At 31.3% G+C, this 14,762-nt stretch overlaps 1 protein-coding gene across 1 annotated transcript in view; it reads left to right on the top strand.

Moving 5' to 3' along the window:
* Positions 1-14,762, top strand: part of Sesn (Sestrin) — a 231,895-nt gene that overhangs the window by 75,476 nt on the left and 141,657 nt on the right. Inside the window, exon 5 of the mRNA XM_085486251.1 lies at positions 952-981. Coding sequence (XP_085342377.1) covers positions 952-981 — 30 coding nt within the window. The remainder of the gene's footprint in view (positions 1-951; positions 982-14,762) is intronic.

Genomic DNA, 14,762 nt, shown 5'->3' with positions numbered 1-14,762 from the left:
ATATTTATTTCGATTCTTTTATCTTCCTGGAAGCATGTTGCAAAAATTACCACATAGCAATATACAATGAAGTGTGCAAAATTAATTACATATCATTAATAATATTTAATATTCGATAGCTTTAATTTCACGAGACAATTAATTATTCTTAATTGTACCGTTAAATACGGGGACATTTATAATATATATATGCATTCGATAATTGATTATATTTCAATTTCTCCGTGTAAATAATTTTGTAGAGCTTCGCAATATCTTTTTCCTCGGAGCACGTACGACGACCATGAAAGTTAATCAAGCGGTCGGGCACATCGGACATTAAATTAATCCCGGCACGTTGTGCGCGGAGTCCGCGAGATTGTAACCAGTCGCTACGGCTGATTGATATAAATTGACATCAATTTCCTTCAATTTGCGAGGGGTCTCGAGATTTTAGAGACGCCGGGCGACATCTGTCGTCGCGGTTCGCAATCACGCGGGCTCACTGCCGCGCGATCGTCGGTAACCTCGGAATATTAGTTCGCCGACGCCGTCGACAGGTGGCGCCTCGACTATACTTTTTTCGCGCAATGTTCTTCGCGGTCAAAGTTTCCAAAAACGCGGTGTCGTTTGGAGCGAAGTGTGCAAATTCGGAGATTTTCGTGGGAAAAGTATTGCATCGATTAATCAATTTGCGTTTAATTGTAAGCGTTAAATGTCTAATTTGACTTTTTGGTTTGAATGTACAATTATTTCTGCTCTTATTAACTTTAATATGTGTGTGTGTGTGTATGTGTGTTCTCGCATCTCTCTCTCTCTCTCAATTAGGTTAGCGCTATTTTCTTCACCTGAAGTTAATGGTTAACGATTTACAAAACATAAATATAGATTCAATGTCATATAAATATAAACTTTAATAGATTGGTATCGAGTGTGAATCAGAAATATATGTAAATTTTATTCTGTTTTCAGCTGCCGGACCTGAACAATCTCGACGAAAAGGTGAGTCTACGATTACATCATAAATGCGCGAAATAGCGGTTGGTGAGTAAAAAAACGAACACGTTATTTATTATATTTGCTTGTGGATGAAAATGATTGACACTGATATAAATCAGTTCTATTAATAATAATTGGTTCGCGTACAATCGCGACACGCAGACTGGGACAAAAAGTCTGCGCTTATAAGAGAAATATATTCGATAGATGAGAACGATTACGGCAACAAAACAGTATTGTGTCATGCATAGAAAAGTTAAATATAGAACATTTTATAGGCGTATAAAGATTACCGGCAATGCTAATTGTGCGCGGAAAATTATTATCTACGTGACTATTATCATGAAGTGACCAACGCGATGCAGATATGGTAATGATGAAAATTAAAAAAAAGAACTAACGAACTCCGATTTATCTTATGCTTTATTTATTACATTTTATTCATCGTTGCTAATAATATCTTAATTAATCATAATAATGCTGAATAAGCATGATTTACTTTTTAATCTTACTTTTTATATTTAATTGAAATAATTATAATATTTACATGCATGTGGAAGTTTGTTATCGATTACTCAATACTGAATTTTAAGCGATGCTTTACTGCTTTTTTTATACATATATCGAATATATAATATTTGTCTAATATATTACATTTGGTTTATAATTAATATTAAGTCGCGATATAAGAACAAAAATTATATTTTTTTCAAGTTTTTTATGTCAAGAATTTTGTGTCAAGAATAGTCTCGAGCCAGTAACGTATTATTTATTTTCGATTATATTTTTAATAGATTTTTCGCACAAATTGGTTTTTAATAGATTTTTATGTAAAATAAAAAAACACTCGCGGAAGAATTAAATATAAAGTTGGTCGTTCGTGTTTACAAATATCAGTTATTATTTCATATTATCGATAAAGGCACTGTCTGTTTTGATAATATCTATATTGTGACAACAGGTATGTAACAAATATTCTTAATATCATATCATTAACTTGTTAAATCATTATATATGTCTGCTATATTATTAGAGCAAACTAATAATACGAACTCAATCTTTCTAGAGTTTGTACATTTCTATATATTTCTTCATTTTTATGCCACTTTTTGGCGCATATAATGAAATGCCAAAATATCGTATGCTGCAAAATACAATTTAATGCCATGTCTGAATCCCTCTTCATTAAATAATTGCTCTTAATTGATAATAAAATAATTGATAATAAAAATAATTTAATAAATTTTTCAAAATATATATTAAATATATTTATATATCGTGACAACAGGTTTGTACCAAATATTTTTAATATTGTTTCAACTTGATAAGCCATTATTATTTACGTATGCTATAGAGCAAGCTGGTCATATGAACAATCAGTCTTTTTTAAGTTTGTATATTTCTATATATTTCTTCATTTTTTATGCGACTTTTTGGCACATATAATGAAATGCCAAAATAAGATCGCATGCTGCAAAATACAATTTAATAACATGTCTGAATCGCTCTTTATTATATATAACTGATATAATAAAAATAATTCTACGAATTTTTAAAAATATATATTAAATATATTGTGACAACAGGTTTGTACCAAATATTTTTAATATTCTTTTAACTTGATAAGCCATTATTATGTACATATGCTGTAGAGCAAACTAGTCATATAAACAATCAGTCTTTTTTGAGTTTGTAAATTTGTATATATATTTCTACATTTTTTATGCGACTTTTTGGCGCATATAATGAAATGCGAAAATAAGATTTCATGCTGCGATACAATTTAATACCATGTCTGAATCGCTCTTTATTACAAATAATCACTTTTATATGATTAAAAAATATATATATTAAATATATATGACATATATATATAGATAAATATATAAAAATAAATTTAAAAATATATTTTTATATATGATATATATATTTAAATATATAATTTTATAAATTATATTTAAAAATTTAAACTGGAAAGGAAGTTGTGTGAGAAGTTGAACGTCTGAAATTAATCGCGTCAATTAAGATAGATGGAGAGAGGCTCGCCTTCTTTTATTCATTTCTTCAGTTCTGTTAGAACCGTCGCCAGTCGCACGTAATCATCGTCGTGCTGTCGTTGCGTAATTCGACTCGAAGAACGATTCTCTTCAATTTTACCGCGACACTGCTCATTATCCAATCGCGCGGCGGTCGTCGAACCTCTATCTTCGTCTCTCCGTCGAAAATCGCGCCTGGCCATTTATTCGACCCCCAAAAGCCCGGGAAAAGAGGGATGCGATTTTCGCACCCTACACACGGATTTATATATCTCGTCGCGGATTTCGCGGAGGGATTCGAATCACATATGCGTGTGTGTTCCACTACCGACCTTCGTGCGATCATTGCTACCGCTCGTTCGGTATGCACCGGATAGCATAAACGACCGTATTCTCCTTTGACATGCAAATGAAGCCGCGTATAGTTCCGGCATATAGTGGCTGCACGATGACTTTTGTACCGCGCGCGCGTATAGAAAGCACGTTGCATTAACGCGGAAGGGGTCTTTATTAGATCGCATCTCATCTCGCGGGAAAGGATCCGCGTGAAGGGAAGTAGTAATGATTCCCGTAATTTCTAGGTTGCATTTCCATCGGGAGTGGAATCTGGGAGAAGCGAATTTTCTTTTACGCGTTAATATATCATTTCGCGAAAAAATAGTATATTGGATAATCATCAAAATTACTAATACTTCGTAGAAAAGAGAGAGATAATATATGTAAACTATATGTATATTCACGTGAGTAATGCGGGTAGACATGCGCGATTATAAAGGCAATCGTCCGCTGCTTATCTACTTAAACGGAGTATATACATATACATATATAAATATATATATATATATATATATCGGGTGATTTATTTATCGGATAATTTAGATATTCCACGCCGGCGGAGAGAGATTACGCGCAGACCGAAAGGTTGGACATCGGGTTGACAATTAATATACGTTTGCATACGCGTGATTTAAATCCAATGTCATTAGCGCTTAGTCAGTATCCGGGGTGAATATTCTACCAGTGTTTGCGGTGCGCGCGTATGCGTGACTGTTGCATTTGCAGGTGCAAAGTGTCGTCGACGTTAACGAGGTCGTCGATCGTTCATCGTCCGATCGAGTATTTTCGCGCACGCACTCGATCGTGCAAACGCGAGATCGAGGCATTAAACGTACATATATCTTCACTAGAAATTTAAGAATATATTTAAGAAAGAGCATTTAAGAATATTTTTAAGAAAAGAAAACCAACAACGTCACGTGCGCTAAAAAAATTTGTTAGCTTTGATTAAACCTTTCAACTAAATTACTATTTTGTTAATTGCACGTATATTAATATTTGAGACGAATATAATTTTGTTAGATTTAATATGTTATATTTTATGTTTAATTTAAATATTTTTATATGTTGAATTAATAAAATAATATTTTGTCAAGTTAATAATTTTTTTTTAGTGTGTGTTAAAGATTGCGATAATTGGAATATATAGGTGCATCTGATAAACGTAGGAAAGTTGAATTAAAATATCAAAATATAGATAACTGAGAAGGGAGGGATCAATTTATAAAAGTAACACAAATTTGCAAATCATAATTTAGACAATAAATCTTATCAATCTTGTTTTTTTGATTAATTTTAGATAGATTGAAATTTATTTCAAAAAATGATTCACACACAGAAAGAATTTTTTCTTAGAATTTACTCTGGAAATCATGATAATCATGGAACAATATGATAATGAAAGAATTTTATAAGAGTTTCTCTGATTAATATTTTTACCACAATAAAATATATTAATACCACAATAAGATATAAAATATATTCGATTAATTTTACTATACATAGTAAAATTTACTGTACCATATTAATATTTTTTATGTGATAAATTTTAATCTCTCAAGAAATTCTTATACAAATTCTTCCAATATTATATTGTCCCACGATTACCCATAATTTTCAGAATAAATTCTAAGAGAAAATTCTCTCCGTATAGTTTTCAGTAAGGAATATAATAAATGTGTAACGAGAAATCGAAAATAGATTTGTTGACCTGTTTTGCAAAGTGTCTTTACCTTATTTTCTTTTAAAAAATATTTTTTAAAAATAATATATGTATAAATATATAATTTAATTATATATATCGTATATATATATATATAATTTCAAAGAATATTTTAAAAAAGAAATTAATGATAACTCTTGAACAAATCAGTTTTCGATTTGTCGATATTTTGCATTCCTTGCTGAAAATTGAATCGGTCTTTTTTAAAAAAATTATATACATATATCCTTTGCGGGATATTATTGACGTAATAATAATGACTTCAACAAAGTATTTCTTCGAAGACTTGATTCCGAAATTAATCATCGAAAAATGATTGAATACGCGTATAATATACATAACGAGCTCTCGCATTACATATTGTCATTACTCTTCGTCTCTCCTATAAATTGTTGGCGCATCCTAATAGCATAAAACTCGAGTGAGCACCACGAGATGCGGTTATTCACTTCTATGCACAGCAAAGTCGTTATGGAAGTTCAGGGGAAACGGGCCACATGTACTTCGCACGCTTTGCATAAACTCCACAGTCTCGTCTCTAATGTACTTCTAATGTTCCTCTGCAAATGGTTATTTTTGACGATGCGAGCAACAAGTCAACACTTTTAGCTCGACAGTCGTAAGACCACTATACGGCATTTAAATCACCAGAAGAAGTCGCCATTATTGTAGGAAAAAATATCGCGCATTACTGATTTAAGTGTTTATTTTTTTTTTACGTAAAATATCGCCTGAAAAATATTTAAATATTTATAGGAAAATCAAATAATCGACCAAATTAGCAAAAATCAATTTATTAATCTTCCACAACGTTTCGACCATGTGATAGTGGTCCTTATCAAGTGAACAATAAATCAAGTCGTAACGAAAAACAATAATTTGTGAACTTTTGTTACGACTTGATTTATTGTTCGCTTGATAAGACCCACAATCACATGGTCGAAAGGTCGTGAAGATTAATAAATTGATTTTTCGCTAGTTTGGTCGATTATTTGATTTTCCTATTTATTGACTAGCGATTGGAAGGAATTGCGTTTACGTTTAAATATTTACTGTCTCTTCCTCTTTGAAACGCTCAAGGTGGAATGTCGCGGTGACTTTTCGCAATTTGAAATCAACAAATGTTGAGCGAGGAACTTCGCGCTCTCGCTGTTGCGTAACGATCTTGTTTTCAATCGCGCGAGGTGGAATCGCTACGTGACGAAGAGAGAGAGAGACCGGTTTTGAACTTTCGAACTCGGATCGAACTGACGTTAACTCTCGGAAACCATTATATACCGATCTAATACTCGATGCGGGAGTAACTTATTTGAATTGCGTACATAACGATTTGTTTTCGATCTGGGGGAAGAAAATTCGACTCTCACACACATCTCTCCGAGTTTAGGATCGGTTTGTAATTCCTCTGGCTCGAAAGCCGCACCTTAACGTCGATTTAATGTCGAAGCGGGAACAATTTATCTCTCGCCGTTGCGCAACGATTTGTTTTCAGGCTTAGGGTGGGATTGCTTGCTGTATGACAGATGGTAAAAGAGAGAAAAAGAATGATAAAAGCTGGTTATTAGTGCGACGCATTTATTTGGCCGTATTATTGTGAGCCTTTTAGAGATTAAGAAAATATCTGTGTCACACACTCATGATCAGTCGCCGTCGTCGTCGTCGTCGAGGCTTGCCAGATACTCGTTGTTGTAAACAGGATGGAATTCGCATACATATTCAAGTTGTCGTGCTCGCGCGAGAGTATCGGGGTCGTGGACTTAATTTTCGCCTGGAGATTTTTCAGGCCGCCGGAGAGTAAAAGCACTCTCGCACTCTTTTCGGTGAAAGTATTCGGTACGATGGCGAGGAGAGGATCGATCAATTAGGTTAATGACTTTTCGAGTGTACTCGCCATCTCTCCGAGGATTAATCGAGACGATTATGACGGCGAGGTAAATATCGCGCTCGAATAATACCCGGCGATAAAATGGATGCTCATTACTTTTTAACGACCTCGTGACGACGTGCAAATAGTCATTATCAGATTGATGGCATCATTTTTTGACAATACATCACTATTTTTTTTTCTTTTTCTTTTTTTTTTTTTTTTTTGATAATATCACGCGATGATAAATTATACACTTGTATTATAAATTCGCAACTTGATTTGCACGCATATGATGATTATTCTCTATATATAATTTTAGTCAGATAATTGATGTATCTTTTTATGATTGCTATTTTTTTTAAGATTTTTTTTTGTCATAATTGATTTTATAAATTAATGAGATAAAATTAATAGAGAAAAAGAAACTTGAAAGAATACAATTTCTTTTTTCTTTGTAATTATTTCGAATGTTTTATTAAGAAATATATACTTATATATGTATAAATTACATATCAGTTCAAATAACACATATAAATGTATATCAAAATTTTGTAAAAATAATCATTACATTACATATCAATTCAAGTAACATAAAAATGGTATATCAAAATTATCTTTTATGTATATATATATAATTTCTTTTTTCTTTATAATTATTCCATATGTTTTATTAAAAAATATATACTTATATATGTATAAATTACATATTAGTTCAAATAACACATATAAATGTATATCAAAATTCTTGTAAAAATAATCATTACATTACATATCAATTCAAGTAACATAAAAATGGTATATCAAAATTATCTTATATATATATATATATATATATATAGTGTATAGGCGATTGTAATTGACCTTCGAAGTGATTTGCATAAAAAGTGTGTCATCCGACATCCGTCCATTTAGCATAGTAGATAATATGCGGATAATATCGTTAATATGCGGAGATTATGACTTCCGCTCGTATAGGTATCGAAATGCGAAAACCCGAGCGCCATTGTGTCGTTCTCGCTGTCAGCGATGTCTGCTTTGAAATTCCCAAGCTCGCTTTCGCGCATTATGTGCAAATTCGCACGCACCAACACACATATGCGAGGGACGTTCGCCGCCGGGCCGTTTACAACGCCATCATTTACAATTTGCGGTCGTGCTCGTTGCGGAGCGAACTAACCGTGTGACTCGGCTCTTACATGCGCGAAGCATACGCGTAGAAATATTGTTCAAGAAGCCATTTTTTATTCACCTTTTATTTTCTTCGTCAACGGGAAACGGGTTTTTCAACTTTTCTTTTCCAGGGTGTCTAGCGGTCAGGGAAATCTGGAAAACCGGGCATTGTCGGGGGATTTTATATCAATCTGGAATTGTCAGGGAAAGTCAGGAAATTTTACTATTTATCTGGATTTTTTCACATTATTCTACATTGTCTCAATAATTTGACATTTTTTTATTAAATAAATATAAACTTTTCCTTGACAGCGTGTTCGTTAATTTATATTTTCATCGTCGTATTATTTTATTTCAATGTGTTTGATAGACACAAAATTAAATAATTTGATATAATATAAATTAAAAAAGGTGACTATTTAAATAGTGACACGTTTGTTTTTAACGTGATTTAACATTTAATTTATTTATCATATAGATATATGCAAATTATTTATTTGGAAAAAATAATACAAAAAAGTCAGGGAAAGAATTAATTTCTGGTCTTGGAAAATCTGAAAAAGTCAGGGAATTTTTTTCATTGAATCTGCTGGACACCCTGTTTTCGGACGAAGCGATTTGGAGCGACTAGACGCGGGGAAAATTAAATTCTATTATCGTTCTTCTGTTTTAATTAGTTTGTGTTTTTTCTGTACACTGTAATTTAAAATTACCGCGGATCCTTTCGAGATTCTTGGATGAATTTAAAATTGATTTTTTTGGAGGAAAATGTCACAGCATCAATAATTTTCGTTCTACGAAGCATTAATAAACGATTGAAGATGAAAAACTGAACTTTGAAAAGCCAAAGAGATAATAAAACTACATTCTTGGTTAATTGCAGGTGGAATTTACTTTAATGGAATAACAAAACTATATTCGTAAATCAATTTCAATGGAATTTACTTTTAATTTGAGGATTATAAGATACAAAATTATGTAGTGTTAGAAAGAAAAATTTTAAATTTGCAATACATATACGTAAAAACCAATAATTAAAAATTAATTAAAATAATTCAAAACAATTTCTCTTAAGTTTCTGCTAAGGAAAAAATTAATTTTAATTTGGCCAAAAAATGGAATTTGCCATTAGTTCTGAGTACACGAAGAGAAATAGTAAAATCGAACATATTTTATGTCGTATTGTGGTAAATATTAATGAGAGAAGGTTTTTATAAAATCCTTCTAATACTATATTGTCCCATGATTTTCGGAGTAAATTTTAAGAGAAAATTTTTTCTTTGTAGGATTTGAAGATCTTATCTATATATATATTCTCCTTTTACATCTCTTATCAACTTATGCATTATGAATATATTTATCGAATTACGATCCAGCATCACTCCCTTAAATTCTTTACATAATTCGAATTGTTATGTCAGAGGTTTCGCGGTTTGTTTACGCGCGAAATTTAATATTACGGTAACGCGATATTTCGCGATGCGAATAATATTACATCAGGGATTCTCGAGTCGCGTTACCGTCCGGTGATTAGCGTCCCTGAATGACGCTATACGTGCATACACATATGTATATTTATATATATATATATACATACGTTAATTCCGTAATATAACTAGCGCTCGCGAGCGCACGAGACGTATATGGCCGGGCTTGGTAAACAACAGTGGTTGCCAAATCGCGGCTAATAATAAAATGGAAAATCATTTACGTAATGAAACGCGCGTTCTGACGTAGGTCGCGAACGCGGGATCGTCGTTGCGTTCGATATCGGTTCGTTTAAATCGGCGAAACGTCATCAGCTGATAGTAGAAGCCAGCCCGCGAAATGGAGTAGAACAGTTAATTTTTCGCGAAAAAAATATATTTAATTCGAATAAGTATTTATTTCAATACTGCCAAATGAATCATTGATTTGAAACTAATAATATTGATTTGATATGAAAAATATTTATTTATTTCAAATAAATGATATGCATTAGTTTAGTCATTTTTTCAGCGTAAAAATCTAGAAGAGGGAGAGAGAGAGAGAGAGAGAGAAACGTTTATCTGCAACGACAACCATAACAGACATGATTACGCCTAGTTTCGCTAATTGGTACTTCAAGGCCTCGATAATGCCATCACGGTTCTCTTTGCGAGTCTTTCGCGAATCTCGAGTTTCATTGGCTCGTCGAATATTAGGTACGTCTTACGCGGATTTTCCTGCGAGCGAGAGCCTGAAGAAAACTGTAGCGCTGAGCAAAAGAGGATCATTAATTTCTCGTGATACTTGGAAGCGTGAGCTTACAAGTTCGAGTTAGCGTTTATTTGGTACGACAGCCCATAACACACACATGAGCATGATTGCGCCTAGTTTCGCTAATTGGTACTTCAAGGACTCTATAATGTGTTACGGTTCTTAACAGGGCGCGCCTTTCGCGTCTATCCCCAACTTTGCGAATATTCAAGTTTATTCCGCAACCAAAGCAAATGGATATTTGCATCTGAAGCTATATATATATATTTTACTTGAAATTCCGTAATTGACGATACGGCTTTGTAACTACGAATTTTTTAGTGCTTTGCATAGATCTCTTATCATTTTTGCATCACTTATTACAAAGATATCTCTAAATGTCAAAAGAGATGTCTAAAAATTGATTTTCTCAACTTTATATCGCAAGTTTTGGAAATTCTAATAATTTACATATATAATTCAATAATTGATAAAAATTCATGATATATAATATATATAATTATATTATAATATATATAACATGAATTATTGTCAATTATTGAATTAATATATATATTGAAATTATACACCGAAAAAATTTGTTAACTTGATTAAATCTTTCAACTAAATATTATTTTATTAATTGAACATATAAAAATGTTTAAATTAAAAATATAAAATATGACATTAAATTTAACAAAATTATATTTGACTTAAATATTAATATATGTTCAATTAACAAAGTAGTAATTTATTTGAAAGATTTAGCTAATTTGATTTAGTTAACTTGAGTTATCAAATTTGTTTTCGGGATTATAATTTATACAGTATTTCTGTAATTTATTAGCTCTATAATTTATCAATTTGAATAATAATCTCTTTTTCCGTCAATTTAATATTAAAAATGAATGAAAGTGTTATACGAGGAATCTGGAGCGGAAAAAAATCGACGCGGTTTCCGATATCACAGACAGGCTGTTATGGTCGCGGATACAAATGGATTGCGATAATTTAATGTATGTAAAGCTTCCTCCACGGTCGTTAACCTTTCGCGCACGTAAAGAATAAGAGCTGGAAACAAATTATACCCTCGACTATGATGACGCGCGATGCACATCATACATAGAATGATGATTCGCTATGCAACGTGCGTCATTGCACTGGCTGCAGGGAAGAATCTATGCGTGCGGAAGCACTGTAAAAAAATATGTAAAATTATTGTACATAAATAATAAGTGCAAAGTTAAGAATAAATGTTACATTTTCATTATTTATCGTGTAATTTGACATTTATTATTTATGCAATTTTACATATAATATTTTTTTACAGTGTATTTTTGCGTTCAATCAAGAATGATAATTTATTCAAATTAATAAATTTTACAGAATTAATTACATATTTTATTTAATATACCGACAAAATTTTTGCTATAAACTTGGAATAATTTTTTCATCGTGGTATATTAATATTAATTCGCGAAGATTTCTTTTTCAATGTTTCTCCGCGCGTGCAAGTTGAAAATACATTTTTATCAGGGTGGTATAATAAGAATATGACCGCTAATTAGCATATGGCCCTGTAGGATTTATGACTACGCAGAGAGTTATTAAATGGAAAGCCCGAATTCTCATGAAATCGAAAGCAGTGAATTAAATAAAGCCCGTAGATTTTGCGGGCCCCCTTGGATAAATGTCATTAAGCCGCCGGTGATAAATAGAGGGTGTGGCCGGGTTTAACATCCAATTAACATTTCTCTATAACTTGTGCACGCGCGCGCGCAAATATCATTTGTCCATTAATAAATACCCCTCGAAATCGCCTCTCGAAAACGCAATCGCTCGATAGATAAATAATGCAACCGATGCGGGTTACGGGATCTCTCTGCAACCGGAGCGGGATGCATGCGCGTATCCGTGTTCCCACGTGTGTGTTACGTGTTCACCGCGTACACGTGGCTCGGTGTGATTTACATATAGCAATTAACCCTTTGCGGTCGTAGTGCGCTCGCTGCGACGGGGATTTATGTGGCGAAGGGGTATATTACGAGAGACTTGCAAATCAAAGGGCAAGTGCCTCTCTCATAGTGAACGCGTGCACAAGAAGCTGATCGATTACCTGTGACATCGTTGCGGACACGTCAATATATATCCCATCAAATAAAATATTTCGTTCTAATACTTTGTGTTATATATAATTTTAAAATAAATTTTTATTAAAATATATTGCTGATTTTTTAAAATTTTGTATTTAGTTTGATTTAATATATTTATATTTGATTATTTTGATTATAAGTTATTCAATTTAATGACACATTTTAGTAAGTATACTGTCAACAATTGTAAAAAAAAGTTTTTCGCTTTATATGCTATATACATCCCATCAATATATATACATATATATAGTCAGGGTTTACTGTTATTTGAATAAAATTATATAGATGATTATGTAAATGAAACTTTGGCGTCATCTTATTTTTATATAGATAATAAAAATATGTATTGTCTATATCTGCATCTTAGATGAAACAAAGTATTATCTTTACTAAATTATCTGCTAGAATAATTTTCAATTTTGATTTAGAATTATAGCACATAAGAATATTTAAATAGTGGAACTTATGCAGTAAGCGATAAAAAATTATAAATAAAAATATGAGCACATATATTTTTATATCCTCTTTATAATTTACATTTTTTTATAACTGCGTTTACATAAGCAGTCTTAAAAATCATTATCTAGATGAATCGTCATATAATTTTATTTTTTATCTAGATATACATATTTAAAACAAAATCATCTTTATCTTATCTGAGATGAATTTATATATTTTTGTCTCATCTTTATCTAGCTAAATTTAAAATCATCTAAGCACAACACTGCTTTTCACGTTACATATTTCTTTACACGATTTTACAGACATGTGGGAAAGAAGAGGGAAAAGAGAGATTTATCATAGTTTGATCAGAATGTGGCTTCTTGAAAAAAAAAAAAAATGGTTTTAATTTCAATGACTAATATATGTATACATATATGATATGTATACAGTGGACACGCGTTTCTCCATTATTTTGATCAGATCGGTTCATAAGTTCATGTATATTTACTAAGATAATGCCTCGATCAATTTCTGACGCAGATGGACTAAAGAAAATTGCTAGTGAGATAACAAATAATTAATAATGATGACGGAATACAAATGATTGATTAAAAATTGAACAGCGCGCGGTTTATCTATTCTCGAAACTGTCTTTGAAGATACATAAATAACATTTGCAAGTCGATTTTATTTTAAAGTTAAAAGTTATTTTAAAGTTGAAATACTGCAATGTATCGTAAATTTAGTTTTGTATATACAATATAAAGATGTAAAATAATTTTATAGTAAAAATATATATTGCTGATTTTCATATTTAATTCATTTGTATTATATATAGCATATAAAGCGAGAAACTTTTATTTACAATTGTTGACAGTATACTTACTAAAATGTGTCATTAAATGCAAAAAAAATTTAGAAATTTAATAACTTATAATAAAAATAATCAAATATAAATTTATTGAATCAAACTAAATACAAAATTTTAAAAAATCAGCAATATATTTTAATGAAAGTTTATTTTATAATTATACATATATAACAAAGTATTAGAACGAAAAATTTTTATTATTTATAATTTTAAGATACTTTTAATAGGACACTCTAGTAGAAATAAAGACTTAAAATATCTATACATGGAGGTATTAGAAATAATATTAATAATCAATCTATTATATTAATAATCAATCTTCTCTCAGGTTAAAGATCTTTTTATCTTACCATATTACAATAATATTCTCGATTAATAAAATAACGATTTATCTCATTTACGCAATTACTCATATACGCCTAGTGCAAGAATCATTCTTGCGAGTCTAAAACGATGATGTACTTTAACAATCGTATCCAGAACGTGAATCTGAATGTCAATAAGCCTGATTTAAGCGCTACGCCGACAAACATCTCGTGAAGTGTCTGGTCGATAATTATCTCGATCGTCTATGTAACAAGTCGCATTAGTCACTTTGGCCAACAATAGCTCTCGAAAAAGTTACGTCGTCGGCCTTCGCTCTTATCGTCTATAAATTTCGACCTTAAAATATAGACTGTTTTGCGATTCTATTTCAACATCTCTGTTATCAATCGCGTCGCGATATAATATATATAATACACACAATTAGAACTTCTCATGCAATTTTTTTATTTTTTCGATTTTTTTCGATATAATTGTCAATTTATTTTTATTTAAGGTATAGATAATTTATGGATTTTTTCTAGAAATACAGAGAATATAAGAGAAAAAATTAATATTTTGGATTATTTTTTTTTTCACGATTAATATAATATTAAATAAATTTGCGATTAAGATTTTGCATAATATAAATAATATCGATTTA

The sequence above is a fragment of the Nylanderia fulva genome, unplaced genomic scaffold (genome assembly GCF_048542155.1).
Source record: "Nylanderia fulva isolate GAGA-0341 unplaced genomic scaffold, ASM4854215v1 Scaffold11, whole genome shotgun sequence".
NCBI lineage: Eukaryota > Metazoa > Arthropoda > Insecta > Hymenoptera > Formicidae > Nylanderia > Nylanderia fulva.
The sequence above is the reverse complement of the archived record's forward strand: the minus strand, read 5'-3'. Positions and strand labels throughout refer to the sequence as shown.